The sequence below is a fragment of the Thermobia domestica genome, chromosome 17, assembly GCF_964235325.1.
Source record: "Thermobia domestica chromosome 17, izTheDome1.hap1.1, whole genome shotgun sequence".
NCBI classification, from domain to species: Eukaryota; Metazoa; Arthropoda; class Insecta; order Zygentoma; family Lepismatidae; genus Thermobia; species Thermobia domestica.
In genome coordinates this window covers 135,828,535-135,845,809 of record NC_137470.1, presented here as the reverse complement: position 1 = coordinate 135,845,809, position 17,275 = coordinate 135,828,535, and the positions used below count along the sequence as shown (strand labels likewise).

General features: G+C 36.1%; 1 protein-coding gene across 1 annotated transcript in view; it reads right to left on the bottom strand.

Annotated features, from left to right (window-relative positions):
* Nucleotides 1-17,275, bottom strand: part of LOC145674361 (mitochondrial inner membrane m-AAA protease component AFG3L2-like) — a 354,119-nt gene that overhangs the window by 23,225 nt on the left and 313,619 nt on the right. Inside the window, exon 9 of the mRNA XM_081744313.1 lies at nt 1,350-1,503. Coding sequence (XP_081600439.1) covers nt 1,350-1,503 — 154 coding nt within the window. The remainder of the gene's footprint in view (nt 1-1,349; nt 1,504-17,275) is intronic.

The following is a 17,275-nucleotide window of genomic DNA, read 5'->3' as shown; positions in this document are numbered from 1 at the left end:
GCAAAATGATGTACAGAAGTCTTGACCCTTGAATGCACTTCTCATTTTCTGAAAAATTCCGTTTCTTCCTTGATGTGCAATGCAGTAACTGTAAAGGTCTTCGATTGAAAATGTAACGTATTTTTGCACAGGCTATAACAGTTTCACATTAATAAATACTGCTTTTGGGTATTAACAGTAATTTTATACATAAAGATGTTTTCTTCTTCCTTTTATTCAAATATAGTGTAGTTATTTGGAAATAATCATATGAGTCTTTCTGCCTTGTGTGTGTCAGGGAACAAGTTCAACTGCGCCCCCTTCCCCCCATAACACACTTCTAGCTACGGGAGGGCTGGATATCACAACTAAGAACAAGAATGGATTCCAACTGGAACTAAACCAAGCTCAACTGACACATGGGTCGAAATAGCCGACAGCGATCAGCAGTGTCTTGCGGTTTCGAGGTTCGACACTGGAGCTATCTCACCGGTGTTTGCATATTCAGAAACTACCACCTTTATTATTATTTTGTACAACATTCCTTTACACAATAGACTAGGAGAAAGGTTTGGGTGAAGTAGATAGGTAATAAAGTCTAATAATCGACTCTATTACTCCATGACGTCACGATTAAGTCATAAGTGTTGAAGGGGCTAACATACTGTATATACAGGGTGTTTCAATACAACATCAACAACGTTTGGGAGGTGATTCCTGACACCAAGATAAGACAAAAAGTATAGACCAACCTGGGTGCACAAATGCTTATTTTCGGAGTTATAGGCTGCCAAAAACATGAAGAAATGAACTTTAAAGGACCATAGCTCCAAAACTGAGGGCCCTACCGCAGTCGGGTCAAGATTTCACTTAGGAACTAGTATGTGCCATATCCAAAAATACATGCTATGAGCATATAATTTGAAGTACTCACCAGCTACCTATATAAAATCTGTTACTGAAGTACCTTAGAGTTCTGAAACATGGATATTTGGGTAAGGCACATATTAGTTTCTAAGTGAAGCCTTGACCCGACTACGGTAGATTCCATAGTTTTGGAGCTTGGATCTTTAAAGTTCATTTGTTTCATGTTTTCGGCAGCCAATAACTCCGAAAGGAAGCATTTGTGCACCCAGGTTGGTCTATACTTTTTGTCTTATCTTGGTGTCAGGAATCACCTCCCAAACGTTGTCGGTGTTGTTTTGAAACACCTTGTATACTACTGTTTGATTTCTCCCAACAGTGAGAGAAACAATCTTAACGTGATATCCTAACAAGGATTCATTTATCCTTTCTCATGCATCAAATTACATGCGTTTTTCTGTACAGCGTATAATGCCAACCTAGACTCCCTACACCTATTTACTTACCATCCATTTCAACGAGAAGTTGGTTGAGAGTATTCTCCTGCTCAGAATGTCCTCCGAAGCTACGACCACCTCGTTTTCGACCCACAGCGTCAATTTCATCAATGAACAATATACATGGAGCGTGCTTCCTAGCCATTGAAAACATATCACGTACCTGCAAAAATAACAATATACTAAATTTAGAAAATGCATTTCCCTTACAGTTTGTAACAACAATATGTTTAACATACAGTAGTAAAATTGTTGTAGTCTACAGGTTGGCCATAAAGTCCGGTTACCGCTTAATAAATGCTAATATAAGGGTTTCCATTGTTTCAGATTGTGTGGACGATGGCTGATACTTCTACGAGTAGTTACAGTATTGAAGAATGTGTTATTGTAAGTTGTTTGGTGCATGAGAGAAACCACACAGGTAAGACCATGGCAGAAGTGCGTGCAGACTTTCGAACAAGGTTTCAATGGAAGTCTTTTATGGGCATTGGATTGGTAGTGGTAGTCCGGATGTTCCCGCACCACTTGCATGGCCAAAACGAAGCCCAGACATCACTACCTGTGATAGTGCACTTACAGCTGCAATGCTCCGCAAAACGTCGCACAGAACCTGATGGCGTATTATCCTTTGTCACGAGAATGACAGTCGACAGACTGATCCTTTGGACACTTAATGTATCCTATCTCAATAAAACTTCTCGAAAGCATTGTTGTTCATGCTATTCAGTACCTTCCGTGTATTCATTTACTTACGTTTAGTAGTTTGTTACTTATTTTCACGGGTAATCGGACTTTGTGGCCACCCTGTATGTTCTACTTTATACTACTATTTCAATAAGTTTCCCCACATGATTTTATACTGAATTTTTTCAAGAACTTGCAATAAAAACAAATTGAAATATTTATTCAAAACAACTACTAACGATATGTTTATCTTAATCGTATAAGTTCGAGTTCTAAACAATTTGATCATCTTACTTCGTTCAAGTTTTCGAATGGTTATCTTAAGGCTCGCTTCTGCACTTCGCACCACTTGTTTCTCTCTTTCTACCTACTTTCCTTCCGTCTTTTTTGAACTTTTATGATTAGCAAGAGCACAGGACATGAAAAATTTGGAAAGTAAGTGTTAGAAACAATGGCTTCTCTCGAGGAGAGTCACCATTGGTAAAAAATTCAACATGATACAACTCGAAATCTGATTATCAATACCTCAGAAATCAAAGATCAGAACACCATAATATTTCGTACGCTTGCTTAGCTCCTCAAAGGTTACTATACGAAGTTTAGTCAAGATCGTATGAGTTTCACTGATTTAACTTCACTAAGTCCAAATCTCTGCACGTTGTTTTCTAGGGACTGAGTAAAGATGGTGGCATCCCAAGCCCTTCCCCCCGCAGGGAAACAGCCATAGAAGACATTCTGTCCCTGCATGTTTTTGCCCACATCTGAACCTTGCCGATATCAATCGTCTTCAGCCTCAGTGCGATAATGGTAGAGCTGCTGCCCACTACCATAATCTATCTCTTCGCCTGGCTCCTACCCCTAAAGACCTGTCCGGCATAGGAAGCCTTCTGACAGGGAAGGTATCTCCAACACAGCTCTTGGGTCTTTGGAGCACGCAAGCCCTCCCCCTCCTCCGCCGTAAGAAGGTGGAGATATTATCGAGGGAGATAACGATTCGAAAACGGTTTATTAAAACTCATGTGAAGCGTGGCGCTTTACGGATCTGAGACGTGAGCATTGAGAAAAACTGAAATATTCAAGCTGGAAGTATTTGAAATGTAGTGTTGGTGCAGAATGCTGCGCATATCATGGATCAAAAGGGAAAGGAATAAAGATGTACTAAGGGAAGCTAATGAAGGACGACAGATCATGAAGATAATAGGAAAAAAGAAGAAAAAGCATGGCTGGCCATCTTATTCAACACTGCGATTGGATCAACGTGTTGATAAAGGGAAAGGCAGAAGGAAAACTAGGAAGAGGAAGACCAAGGATAGAATATCTAGATGCAGTTACAAAGAAAATACCTTATCAAAGTATAAAACAGCTATTCCAAAGGAAAGAAAAATTTTAAAATTTCTATAATGCCCCTATGGTTGAGATGAGAAAGAAGTCCAAATCCCAACTTAAATGCTTAGTAAGTCGGAAAGCAAAGATCTGAGAACCATATTATTCCCTATGCATACTGAGTTAGCGAAGGTCTAATATCACGTCACGTTTAGACACAAACGGATGAGTTTCAATGATCACGGTTTAGCAAAATTTTATTTCACTAACGTAAGTTCAAAACCTCAAATTTGATCACCAATAACTCAGAAGCCCAAAATCTGAACACTATATTATTTCAAGTCTGCTAAAGATCGTGTAATACTGATTTGCAATGACTTTTTAACAGACAAATAGTTAAATAGGGAAATTGAATCATTTTTAATCGAAGTGCAACATGTAAATCTTTCAATATGTAAAGGGAGCCAAAATATGCAAATCGACATTAAGAAATGTACATATAAATGAATAGCAAAGTGATTAATAGTTTTAAAGCATAATTAATTATGTAAAGAAACAATGAATTTAAAGGACGCTAAATAGGAAAGTTAATATTACGCAAATTTCTCTAAACCAAAATTACTATATTTATTACTAACGTGTCAAAATTCTACGTAAGAAATAACATAAATAAACCCTAAGTTAGTTGCTGGTCACTGAGCAAAATACGAATTAATCTTGCCACTGACAAAGGTAGGATATGTACCCATTTAAGCCACAGCTTTGTTTATTAAGTGGAAGAATTGGCGTGATCATTGGCCATTCTAATTGCAAAGAAAGTGGTAACACAAATGTTAAACAAAAGTCGAAGTGAAGCTATTCTCGCAAAACTCTAATGTAATACCCTTGAAAAATACTCTGATGGCAGGATTGCGGAGCCAGAATTATCCGTTTCTAATACTCAGAAAGGGTGCTGTTCCAGAATCGAAGTAAAGTCCAAGAGTAAGTAAGGGTGCCGTTAAGCCACCCTCTATTCATACAGAACTTTAACTGGCGCTCTTTAGTGGGTCACTTGGCTATTTTCTATCTTTGTGCTAAAAATGTACGTACACAATATACGAGGTGCGACAAAAGAAACCGGATTGAAGCTATATTACTAAAAATAATTAACATAATGCACATAGTTTTTGCAAGGATAAACTCCATACCTCCCGTACCTAGTGCAGTGAACTGGACTCACCCGGCTCAGCCATTCGCGAGATAAGCTACAAAGAGTGAACACGTGTATCAGTGCGTTGGCGGAAAATGACGAACGTGAAAGTATAACAAAGGATAAACATCAATAAGTTTTGGCTCGAAAGAACATTGCAGTGTTAGAACACCCGCCGTACTGCCTGGTTTGGCACCTTGTGATTTTTTTTGTTTCCGAAAATCAAATCTCAACTGAAAGGAACACATTTTACCTCCGTTAATGAGGTTGGAAAAAACGGAAAACGTACTGAAGACCCTTACAGAACTTGACTTTCAGGGGTGTTACAATGGCAGCAGCGAATGAAGTGTTGAAGCAGAGGGGGATTATTTTGAAGGTGACACCACTGACAGGAACCAATAATGTAAGTACCATGAGTTATTACTTCAGTCCGGTTCTTTTGTCGCACCTCGTACAATAATATTCTTTCTGTAGCTTACTGGCCTCTTTTAAGCAAAGAAACTTCTGATTGTAAAAACTGATTTCGTTTTAAAATATCCTTTTCCCTCCACTGAAAGAGATTACTATTGCAGGCCTTGCTTTCTTCAATTGGTTTTCACCTTAGATTAATTTCATATTTAAATATTCTATTTTTTTTACTTCGATTATAAAAACTACACAACATAAGCTTGTCAACTTGTACAGTCTGCAGCAAAAAACCTGCAACATGAGCATGTAAGTTCATTATAAAACTACGTCTAACAGTGCATGGAATCAACATAGCGTCTAAGTAGCACGAATCACGCCAGAAGAAACCTTGGCGTCCTCCCCTGCACACTTATTTTGGAGCAAAAGACTTCGTCGTTTCACAATAAACTTACATGCTCATGTTGCAGGTTTTCTTGCTGCTGACTGTACCACCATTTCAAGTTTGGTCAAATCAGATAAGTTGCATTGACCATGTTTGAGTGAAATCTCTTGCTTTCACTAAGTTTAAACCGTGACTTTGGTAAATAAGTCCGGAAAGAAAGGCTTGCACATTATGATATTTCATACACGTTCTAAACTCGTTACCATCTTCCGCCATGCCAAGTTTGATCAAGATCGGACAACTTTCCTTAATGGTATTATCTAACATTATACGAAATTTGAACAAGATTGGACAACTTCATGGTGTTTTCTACCACCATATCAAGTTTGGTCAAGATCAGACAACTTTCCTTAATGGTCTTTTTCCACCATCATCCAAGTTTGGTTAAGATAGGACAACTTTCCTTAATGGCATTATCTACCACTATACCAAATTTAGTGAACATTGGACAACGTTCCTTAATGGCGTTTTCTACTACTATACCAAATTTGGTTAAGATCGGACACTTTTTCTTAATGACGTTTTCTAACACTATCCAAGTTTGGTCAAGATCGGACAACTTTCCTTAATGGCGTTTTCTACCATCATCCAAGCTTGGTCAAGTTTGGACGACTTTCCTTAATGGTGTTTTCTACCACTATCCAAGTTTGGTTAAGATAGGACAACTTTCTTAATGGCGTTTTCTACCATCATCCAAGCTTGGTCAAGATCGGACAACTTTCCTTAATTTTCTTTCCTACCACCACACCAAGTTTGGTCAAGATGAGTTCAACTGATCGTGTTTTAGTTTTTAGAAATCTTGATTTCACTATATATAATCCGTAATTTGATCGAGAATAAGTCGGGAACTAAAGATGTGAACACCATAATTTTATATCCGTACTAAGCTCATCAATGTCGACCACGATGCCAAGTTTAGTCAAGAACGGATGAGTTTCACTGATGACTTTCAGGTGAAATTTCTACGTCTCATTAACCCACACTCCAACTACGATGTCCAATAACTCAGAAACCGTAGGTCTTCACACTATAATATGATATGCTTAGTAAGGTTGTATAGATCTACCATCATCCAAATGTGGTTAACATCGGATGAGTTTCACCAATTAAATTCTAGTGATTTAGTTTTCGAAACAAAATGTTCAAACCCTAAATATGATGACCAATAATTCAAGAACAAAAGTGTGTACACAATACTATCTCTTACGAAAAATTAAGCTCGTAAAGATCTATCACATTGCCTTAGTTAAAATCTGGTGAGTTTCATTGAAAGTGTTTGGCATATACTCACTTTGTGTTTTTTTCTATTCTGTTGAGAAAAATGAAGTGAAGCTCGAAAATTAGGCGGGGAAGTAACGAACATTCTATGTATTTATTTATTGTCAACACAACAGGCCATGGCCCAATTACAATGTTGACAGTTACAAATTACATATTCGTAACTCTTGATAACGGCATTTCTTCAATTCATTGTTATTTACACAGATCCATTTATACAAAACTGTTCTGCAGATTGTTGAGTTCATCAATATATTACTTTTTGAGCTCTCGCCTCCGGTGTGAGCGGTCCCAGGATCGATTGCGGGTGGGGACACTCGGTCGAAAAATTGTAAAAAGCTTTATCAGGGCAGCCATCCTGAATGAGGTTTCCCGGATTCTCACCAGGCAAATGCCGGGGTGGTACCTAACTTATAGGTCCCAGGTAGCTCCATCCCTTTCCTCGGATAGTGTGATCGCCGAGGGATGTCATCCCTCAAACGTGACGGACTAAATGGCCTTAGATACAGAAAGCACAGAAAGCTAAATCCTAAATCAGATTTTGATTTTTACAGTAATAGAGGTCAGTGCTTTTACGTTTTTTTAAAGAAGGAACATGAAAATTCAATGAAAAAACTAAGTTAGGACAGTCCAACATAACAAGGTTACGTTATATAGGATAGACGTAAGCAACTATGAACACATTAACTTCAGTAACTGGGATTAGATTTCCATGACACTGCTGATACATTGAGTGCTGAGTGCCTTAATACCGCGGTACAGTTCTACGATGGGTGTCGTGGGTGCAAGGGGGAGCTAACCCTCTCTCCCATATAGACGTGGCAATGATCGTGGAGCTAAGTAGGATAGGACATGTTCTTGGTTGTTGACAAGAGCTTTATTTCTTAAGTTGTAGTAGTGCATACTTTAAGCCTAAGTGCTTTATACTGTTATATTGTATATATACACAGCTAGCTAATGTAAACACAGTAATAAATAAAAGTTTGAAAGACCTCGTGGAGAGACACATTTTGTTAGACAGGATGTGTAGACAGACAGATAGAAATGTATATTGCTTTGAAAATTTATTATCGTACATGTATAGAAATTGTCCTTGTGGTGGACACAGAGAAAAGTGGGACATAGTGCTGATTGTAGAAACGGCTATTAAGGTTTCCTGTTATAAGAAGACTGAAGAGGATGTATATTGTTATTTTTTCGGAATGGACCGCAATATTACTAGTGAAAATGATTGTTTTCCCCTTTCACCTTGAAGATGGTTATTCATCTTTGTTGTAAATTTAGCAGTTATTCCTACACTTATTATCGTCACACATACGAAATATTTCTGCATGTGAATAAAATAAACCTATACCGTTCCTGTTATTGTAAGCTATGCTTGTATTTATGTATGTAATGGTCTGGATATGTTTGGTTCCTTTTTTGTTACCCTTATTGTGTGCTGAAATCTCTAGTCACATCTTTTTTCTCTTGATGGTATGTGACTGTAGGAAGACAATGTCTTCCACTCCTTCCCTTTTAAAGCCTCTTTCTGCTCACGGATTGGTGCCTTTGTCGCAGAAATTTTCTAGAAGCACTTCTCTTTGACTATTTTTCTAGGACAGGAACAATATTGCAATTAGTCCTTCAACCCCTTTCTTTTCCTCACAGTGAGAAAGGATGCTGTTACCTGCATGTTTCTCTGTGTTTTTAAAGGAATACGTTTTATACAAGTATCTGGAAATGCAACGGACAAATAAAAATTTAGCACAACACCGTTACATTATGAGAATAAATTATCCAGTATAAGTTTTGATTTATATATATATATATATATATATATATATATATATATATATATATATATATATATATATATATATATATGGGTAAAAATACTATTATATCAGTATTCATACAGAACGTCTCGACTGTATTTTCTGCTGTTGTGATTTTAGTTTCGTGTTTACATTAACCTGAAGCAATTTACGTAAATAATTTGAATGTTAAGTATTTTTACATTATACTTGTCTGTTTGAAGGCTTTTGCCGAACTATTATATTATTATTATTATTATTATTATTATTATTATTAGAGTTTAACGCCGTATACTTAAGACCTGTAGGCAACGGGAGACAATGATTAATACATGTAAGGAAAAAGAAATATCCGAGAAAATCCGCGGTTACGGAACGAGCAATTGTGGCTCAGGATTGAACCACGGACCCGCAGATGTTAAGAGTTCAGCGCTTTATGACTGAAATATTATACCCGTTATTATTATTATTGTATCCTGTAGGTCATGGACGACATTATAGCTGTTGTCAAGAGGTTGTAAAGAAATGGAGGAGTTAAAAATAAGAAACAATCGAGTGAGACTGTGGGAGGAAATGGTACTACTATTGGGAAAAAACTTTTGGAAACGTGGAAGTGTAACGGAAATTTAGATAGGTACGAGTTGGGAACGAACCATGAGCCCTACGTATCAGACAACCGACCCAATATTAAGTAAGCGTAAACATTATTATTATTATTATTATTATTATTATTTTATTATTATTATTAGAGTTCAGTATAATACGCACGCGAAGACAGTGATTAAGACATGTGGAACAAAGTTTACTATTAGCGTGTACCTTTCAGCAGCGAAGCTATGTAACACGTGTAAGTACATATAGTACGGGGATCCAAAAGGATATTTGGCTTCAACCGTAAATGGAACTCGGGTCTTGCAACACAAGAACACTGTTTTACAGCTATGTAATCCCACCGAAACAGTAAGATATTTCTATTGTCACACACAACAATTTATTTAGAATGCTCAGACGTGAGTACTTATGGTAGATTTTTCAGTTATGATCGCACTAAACACTAGCACACTCAATTAGAAATACAATAAAAGAAACAATTACAAACTCACCCAGACACACATTCACACAAACACACAAACACCCAAATACATATACACACTCACTGAAACAGACATACATTTAATGGAACGAGGATTTCACTATTTTATTGCGAATGGGAGACCGTGGGCATACGTTTATTCACCTCCGTCAAACTATGTTTGGGCTTCGTACTGTACCGTACATACAAGCTGTACTGAACCGTCTATAAATATAGCTTTCACTTCACAGCGCACGAGACATTTTGTTCGCTGATTTGCTATCGCCTACCTTACGCACGTTTACATTGAGGACCGAGCGAAGAATATGACTTGAAAGAACCATGTTTTTTAGAATCAAACACGGCTGGCTTTACCGCAGCAGAAATAATCATGTCACCTGTCTCTCTTTCTCTAGCGTTAGAAGAATACTTTGCAGTGATGGGTCACCGCATACCTCACGCACGCTTGCCTTGAGGAAGAAGGGATGCACATGGTTTGGAAAAAACATGCTTTTAAAATGATTGTGGCGGGCTTTACTGCAGTAGAAAATAATCATATCTCTCTCTTTCTATGCGGTGATTGGATTCTCCCTGTTATGCGTGCATAGGAAAAGTATGCTTATTAAATACGGACTTTACGAAAGTTGAAAATAAAGTTAATTATTAGACTCCCTCTACATTTTTATGTATAGAGTATATTGGAAGCGTGATTTTTGTTGAACTTTTTAAATAATGCAATGATAAATCATCATTCTTTTTTGCCTTGCACAAAGTAGACAGGTAAAGGTGCTGGGGAAAGAAAGGGTGTAGACTTTTTGAAGAAATTCTTTTACTCCGCACAGAATGGTATGATGGAAAATGTTTGTTGTGCTTGCTGAGCCATATTTCCATAAGATGGATGGATTCACAACATCTTGGAAATAAACGTTCTTTTTAGTGTGCAGAGTTTAGCACCCCGTCCAGCAGCGAGGCTAAATGGGACGTGGACCTAAAGCTTAAAGTGGAATCCGAACCATATCTTATTACTGCATAGCGAAAGCAGAGTTCTAATACGTGACAGGGGTATGTTACATTATTTCCTAACAGAATTAAAGGAGTATACAACGGAATTAAACATGGGTTTTGCCCAGGGAGTGTTCGAGGAAGAGTGTGGTACTCGGTTTGTAAAGAGAATTTCTATCTTTCATATGTACGAATGAACATTAGTAGCAAATAAAACAGAATATATTTGGTCTTTTTAGCATAAATTTGCATAGCTTCGGAGAACTGGACCCCCAAAATATGATTTTTCATTATTTTTGCAAACTATTCACGCCATAGGGATGAAAATGAGTACATGGTACAGCTATTATCATATCTTTAGATACTGATCATAAAAATTGTCAAAAACTAACATTTAAATACAAAACACGTAGAAACCAGTAAAAACCCGTATTTGGGAAGAGTAGGCCCTACACTTTAAAATGGACACTATATATAAATTCTTTAAGTCCAATTTATATAAAAAGTCTATCAAATATAATACTTTTGAGAATTTTTTTGTAGGTCTTGAGATGTAGCAGACAGAATTCGCGTTATAGAGTCAGCATGACTTTAAATGCCAGTACTAGCTAAAGTATACGTCCCAGGACAAAACAAACCACATAAATCAACTTTTGAGGTCGAAAACTATGCAAATCCACACCTTGCATCGCGAAATTGAATATTTTTTCTGGGGTAATATGGGCGGTCAGGGAACTTTTATTCTTGAGTGGGTCATATTAAATTTTTGCTTGCAAACGCTAGATAAACAGAGAGTAAAGAAATATATCCCCATGATACTTGGGGCCTAACCGATAGCATCGCACAATTTACAGCGCTTTACCTCCCATAAGAAAAACTTGATACTTCAAAAGCAATAATGCAGTGATCTTTCTGAAACTTTACGAATATGCTATTAGATGTAGTTTCACGTGAATACGAAAACGATATGGAAAAATATTTTGAGTTAAAAATAATAAATGTCAATAAATAATAAATATGTATTTCTCATAAATTTTAACAACGTTGAATTGGTTCAGATTAAATTAAAACCTAATTATCAACTCGTTATTTATGAGAAATTTCCCAAAAAGCAACAAGAGTTTAGAATACGTTATTGAGGACCTAAACCTCGTAAAAATAAATTTTTATAGATTACGACCATAGGGGTAATGTTGATCATTTCCGACCAATTAAAACTATCACATCGTTCTTACGTTCAAGGGCGTATTAACTATTTCTCTGCTTTTGATAATCATCGTAGTACACATAAGTGCGTTGTTCAATGTTCATACTGTGAAAACACATATGATATTACAGATCATGTTAGGAAAGTAAAATGTAATGATTGTAAGAAATATTTTGCAATGGGTGAATGTTACACTAATCATTTGAAAAGTAATAAGGTGCAAAAAGTGTATATGATTATGTAAAGAGTTGCCCTATTTATACTAAAACGTATGACACAAGACGTCGAAAGTCCGATCATGTACATAGTGAATACTTTTGTAGTACATGTTGTGAACATCTAACACAAGGTCACACACGATACGCTAAGTTGATGTTAATCATACTAAGAAGTTCTTATACATCACATATGACGCCGAAACGATCCTGACGCCGGAAGACTAGAATGGTGAAAGACCCCATGAAGTATGTTTAGTATGTTTAAATCATACATGCAACCAATGTATAAACAAAGATATCGATGATTTCTGCAATATACGCGGCGATGAAAATGGTAACTGTTTTTAAAAACTATTAATCAGTTCATTAAACATGTTTTAATGGAGCGTGAAGCTTTCACTAAAATCTGCGTTATAGCTCAAAATGGTAGTAGATTTGATAACCTCTTCTGTTTGAGAACTAATAGACACACATTATCCCGAAAGTACTTATTCAGGGTTAGAAAGTTTTTACTATTTCTATTGCAAATAAAAGCTACTTCCGTGATACTTACTATTTTTGGGGGTTAAGCTGTCGAAATTACACAAGACTTTTAGGCCTCTCACAAAATTTAATTAAAAGTGATTTCCCTTATTTATTTAACACTTCGGTTAACCAAAATTATGAAATACCATATCCGGGAATATAAAATGAAATGAAATCTTTAAGTTTTACGTCCCACGGTTATGCCAGTTATACTAAAGGAGACGGCGATGATGAGCAATGGTGGAATGAAGAAAGTGGGAGGAAACGGGAGAACTTCGAGAAAAACCCACGAGCACGGTGTTTGTGCACCACAAAGTCCACACGGCGCGAGCTGGGATCGACCCAGGGACCCCAAGCACCGGAGGTGAACGCTCTACCACTGAACCACCGCGCCCCCATATCCGGGAATAGAATATGATCCTGAAACACACAGTACCCAAGAACGACAGTGGTTGGAGGCATGGCACGTATAACGTGTGCAATTAGGAGAGCAATTTAATTTGCAAAAGGAAATGCTGTTGCACTGTCATAATGATGTTAGAATTCTTACAAAGGCAGTTATTAAATTTAGTAATATAAGACAGAACAAATGGTTTACAATGTTTTCTCGTATCATCCACCATCGCTAGTGTCGCAATGAAAGCATGCCGGTCTTCATATTTTCAGAGGAAAACTATCCCTGTAATACTTAGCTTGGGTTTCCATTACAAGACTAAACATAGCAAGAAAGCGATGATTTGGTTAACGTGTATGGAAGAGCAATTAGGTATTGAAATACAACACGTTGGTCGTGGAGGGGAACAATCCTTCGCAAAGTATGAAGTCGACGAATGGCACGGAAGGCTTAACGCCACCTTTGAATTATATGGCTGTTACTGGGATGGGTACTCATAATGTAAGAAACAATTGTTTTGACGAACTTAACAATGTTTATGATTGTTACGATTCATATGAGAAACAATGAGCAAACTACGACTCGTCGTACTTTAAGGCACTCGGTAAAACCTTGTGCGAGATGTGGGAGTATTCTTGAGAAAATGAGGTAAAGATAGATAGAGTTACAACAGTTTATTAAAGAATGTTGTAAAGATATTCATGATTTTCTTATTCCTAAGAATGTTATAACGGTGGTCGTAATGAGCTCTACAGATCTTATGTGCATTGCAATGATGATAAACGTATCTGTTTCGATGACGTAACATCATAGTAACAGATGTTGCGGAAACCTCTGCCGGATAAATTGCCTGTTTTGGAAGGAGGACTTCCCAGCTGTGAATGAAATTCATGGAGTGGTAAAGTGTAATATCTTACCTCCCAAACAAATGTTCTTCCCGATTTTACCATACGTTGCACAAGATCGATTACTGCTTGGGCTATGTCGTATATGTATGGATGAAGAAAACATCGATGACTCCATACATATTGATGATGACCGTGGATTTACAGGTACACTTTGTACACCAGAGCTTCACTGTGCTCTAGAAAACGGTTATGTTATACGTGATATTTATGAAATTTGGGAATTCGAACTTATGGACCGAATTTAGGGCAATTCAGTTGGGCTGTTCGGGGCATACGTAAATTCTTTCCTCCGAACGAAGCAGGAGGCCTCTGGCTTCCTTGCTTATTGCAAAACTAAAGAAGACGAAGATAAATATATCACTGAATATTATGCACATGATAGAGAAAACATAAGAACGAACCCAAGCCTGAGACAATGCGTGAAGTTGTACTTCAATTCCTTATATGGAAAGTGGGGACAAAGGACAGACATGTCAGTGTATAATTCTTGATAATGGGACAGAATTTCTTAGGTATGTGACTTCGGCGAAATTCCTGACACTAAGATAGGAGAAAAAAGTCTAGACCAACCTGGGTGCACAAATGCTTCCTTTCGGAGTTACAGGCTGCCGGAAACATGAAAAATGAACTTTAAAGGCCCATACCTCCAAAACTATGGGACTGCCGTAGTCGGATCAAGGCTTCACTTAGGAATTAATATGTGCCCTATCCAACAATACATGTTTCAGAACCCTAACGTACTCACGAAGCAATTTTTATAGAGGGAGTGTCAATACGGGCATATAATTTCAAGTACTCTCCAACTACTTCTATAAAAATTGTTGCAGAAGTACCACAGGATTCTGGAACATGTATTTTTGGATATGGGACACACATTACATCCTAAGTGAAGTCTCGACCCGACTACGGTAGGTAAGATAGTTTTGGAGCTATGGACCTTTAAGGTTATTTTTTTCATATTTCTGGAAGCCTATAACTACGAAAGGAAACATTTGTGCACCCAGGTTGGTTTTGTCTTGATGTCAGGAATCACTTCCCAAACGTTGTCGGTGTTGTTTTGTTGTCGGTTTGTATATATATATATATATATATATATATATATATATATATATATATATGTTACAATTATTCATTCTAAAGCAAGATACCCCTACCATTTTAATTGCTGGTCCTTTACGTGCAGGTAAAACCTATTTTGTAAATCGTTTACTTAATGAACGTGAACAAATGTTTACTATGAAATTCAACGGTGTTACGGTGCACTAATATCCAGCTTGGATGCAAGTGCACAAATTCTATTCCTAAAAAGAATTCCTGATATGAATAATTTGAAATACAAGAAAATTAATATTATATGATGTAATGTCTGAAACAAATGGCAATGTAGCAAACTTACTTACAAAACATGCACATCATAAAAAATGAGTAATATTCATTGTATAAACTTTATTTCCGAAAGGAAAACAAGCATGTGGTATAAGTTTAAATGCACATTATATTATAGTATTTAAAAAACCGTGCGATAAATTACAGATACAATATTTGGCTAGACAAATTATGCCACGTTATAGTAAAGCGAGCATGTGTTCGAAAGTGTAACACGTGAATCTCACACTTATTTGATTTGACGCAGAAAACAAATCATGCATTACGAGTCCGTACGAATATTTTCAAGATGAAACAAAGTATGTATGTGCAAATGTAAAAGACAGTAATTAAGTACTTTAGGTTTAGTTTAGTTCAAGATGTTGAAGGTGAAACAACACGTTGGTAGTCTTCGTGATTTGTGCAAATGGAAAACTGCAAAACGGAAATAAATTATACAACATGCATCCGGTGATTAAATACGTACAATATCACAAGTTGGTAAAATACAATAAAAGGAAACATCACGTAAAATTCGCGTCAGAAGCAACGTTTACGTAGAGAGAAAAACATCTTACGTGCTTTATCTGCGCAACATACAGCACTTAAGAAAAAGAAAATTAAATTACAAAATGGTGTGCGTTTGTACCATTAATTTTAAGACCACTACTTGGTGCAGTAGCAAGTAGTTCATTTGGAAGGCAGATATGTCAGAATTTGGTAAAACAAATGCATGCATATATGAAATCGATAACTACACACCAATCTCGTTTAGATGAAAATGGATATTGCATCAGCATTACATCAGTATTTAAATTACTTCAACAGTTTCACAAAATCCTATTACTTTACCTATTATTGAAAAAGATGAGGAAAATGTAGTATGTAATCAATAAAATAATTCTAAATAATTACCCTTTATACCAGACATTTTACAATAAGTACCAAAAACATCGAGGAAAACAGATTAAGAAAACAATTGACAAGTTGCGATAAAATTCACTGGGATGAATCGGGAACATTACGTTTTCAAGGTAAAGCAATACCAGGTTCTAATATAAAATAAATGATGTACGTACAAGGAAATGTTCAAGAAATGAAATAGGTATTCATGAATTTAAAAGTTTATTAGATAATCCTAATGTTCCACACGAATTAATTTCTACACCAATAACGAAATCACATAGTAAAGTTAGAAAGTCAAGAAGTCCGTCAGTAGTAGCGAATATATTTAGAAATTGGAGACTGTAAAATGTGAGACAGGTAAGTGTCAAAATTGTATTATGATTATACGCATCCTGCTTCTTTATCAAGTATTAAAACAATATAACAGAAACAAAAATTATCAAAAAAGAAAAAAATTGGTTAGCATTTCAAGATGCGTATACATTACATGCACCAGCACGTAAAGTGTTCGGACGTAAACAATATTATGTTAGGGTACCGAATGAAACATTACAAATGGATTTAGCAGATATGCAAAATATTGCAAAGTATAATAAAGATTATAAATATAATTTATGATATATAGATATTTTTCACGGTTCGCGTAATGTTTCCCTAAAAACAAAAACAGATTCTGAAATGGTAAAAGCAATCACAATTTTTTTTAAAATTTTAAACTACCCGTGTATAATGTACAAACTGATTTAGGTACAGAATTTTCTAATCGTCATTTAAAACGTATATTTAAAGAATATGAAATTAATCATTACAGTGTACATTCTGAAATGAAATATGCATTAACAGAACCATTTAAAATAACATTAAAAGAAAAATTATTCCGATACTTCAGAGCGAAAAATACAGATCGTTATGTAGATTTTTTAGATCAGTTTGTAAAAAATATAATCACACGTATCATAGTAGTATTAAAATGGGCCTGTAGATGTAAATGATTCAAATGTAAATCAAGTTTGGAATACATTGTACGGGATAACATAAATAAAAAGAAATTAACATGTAAATTTCATTGATTATATACGTTTAAATAAATATAAACAAATTAGAAAGAGGATATTTACCAAAATGATCACGAGAAAGATTTATAATTGATAAATGTATTCCTACAAATCCGATTACTTATAAATTAAGATTGGAACGGTGAAGAAATTAAATGAATAT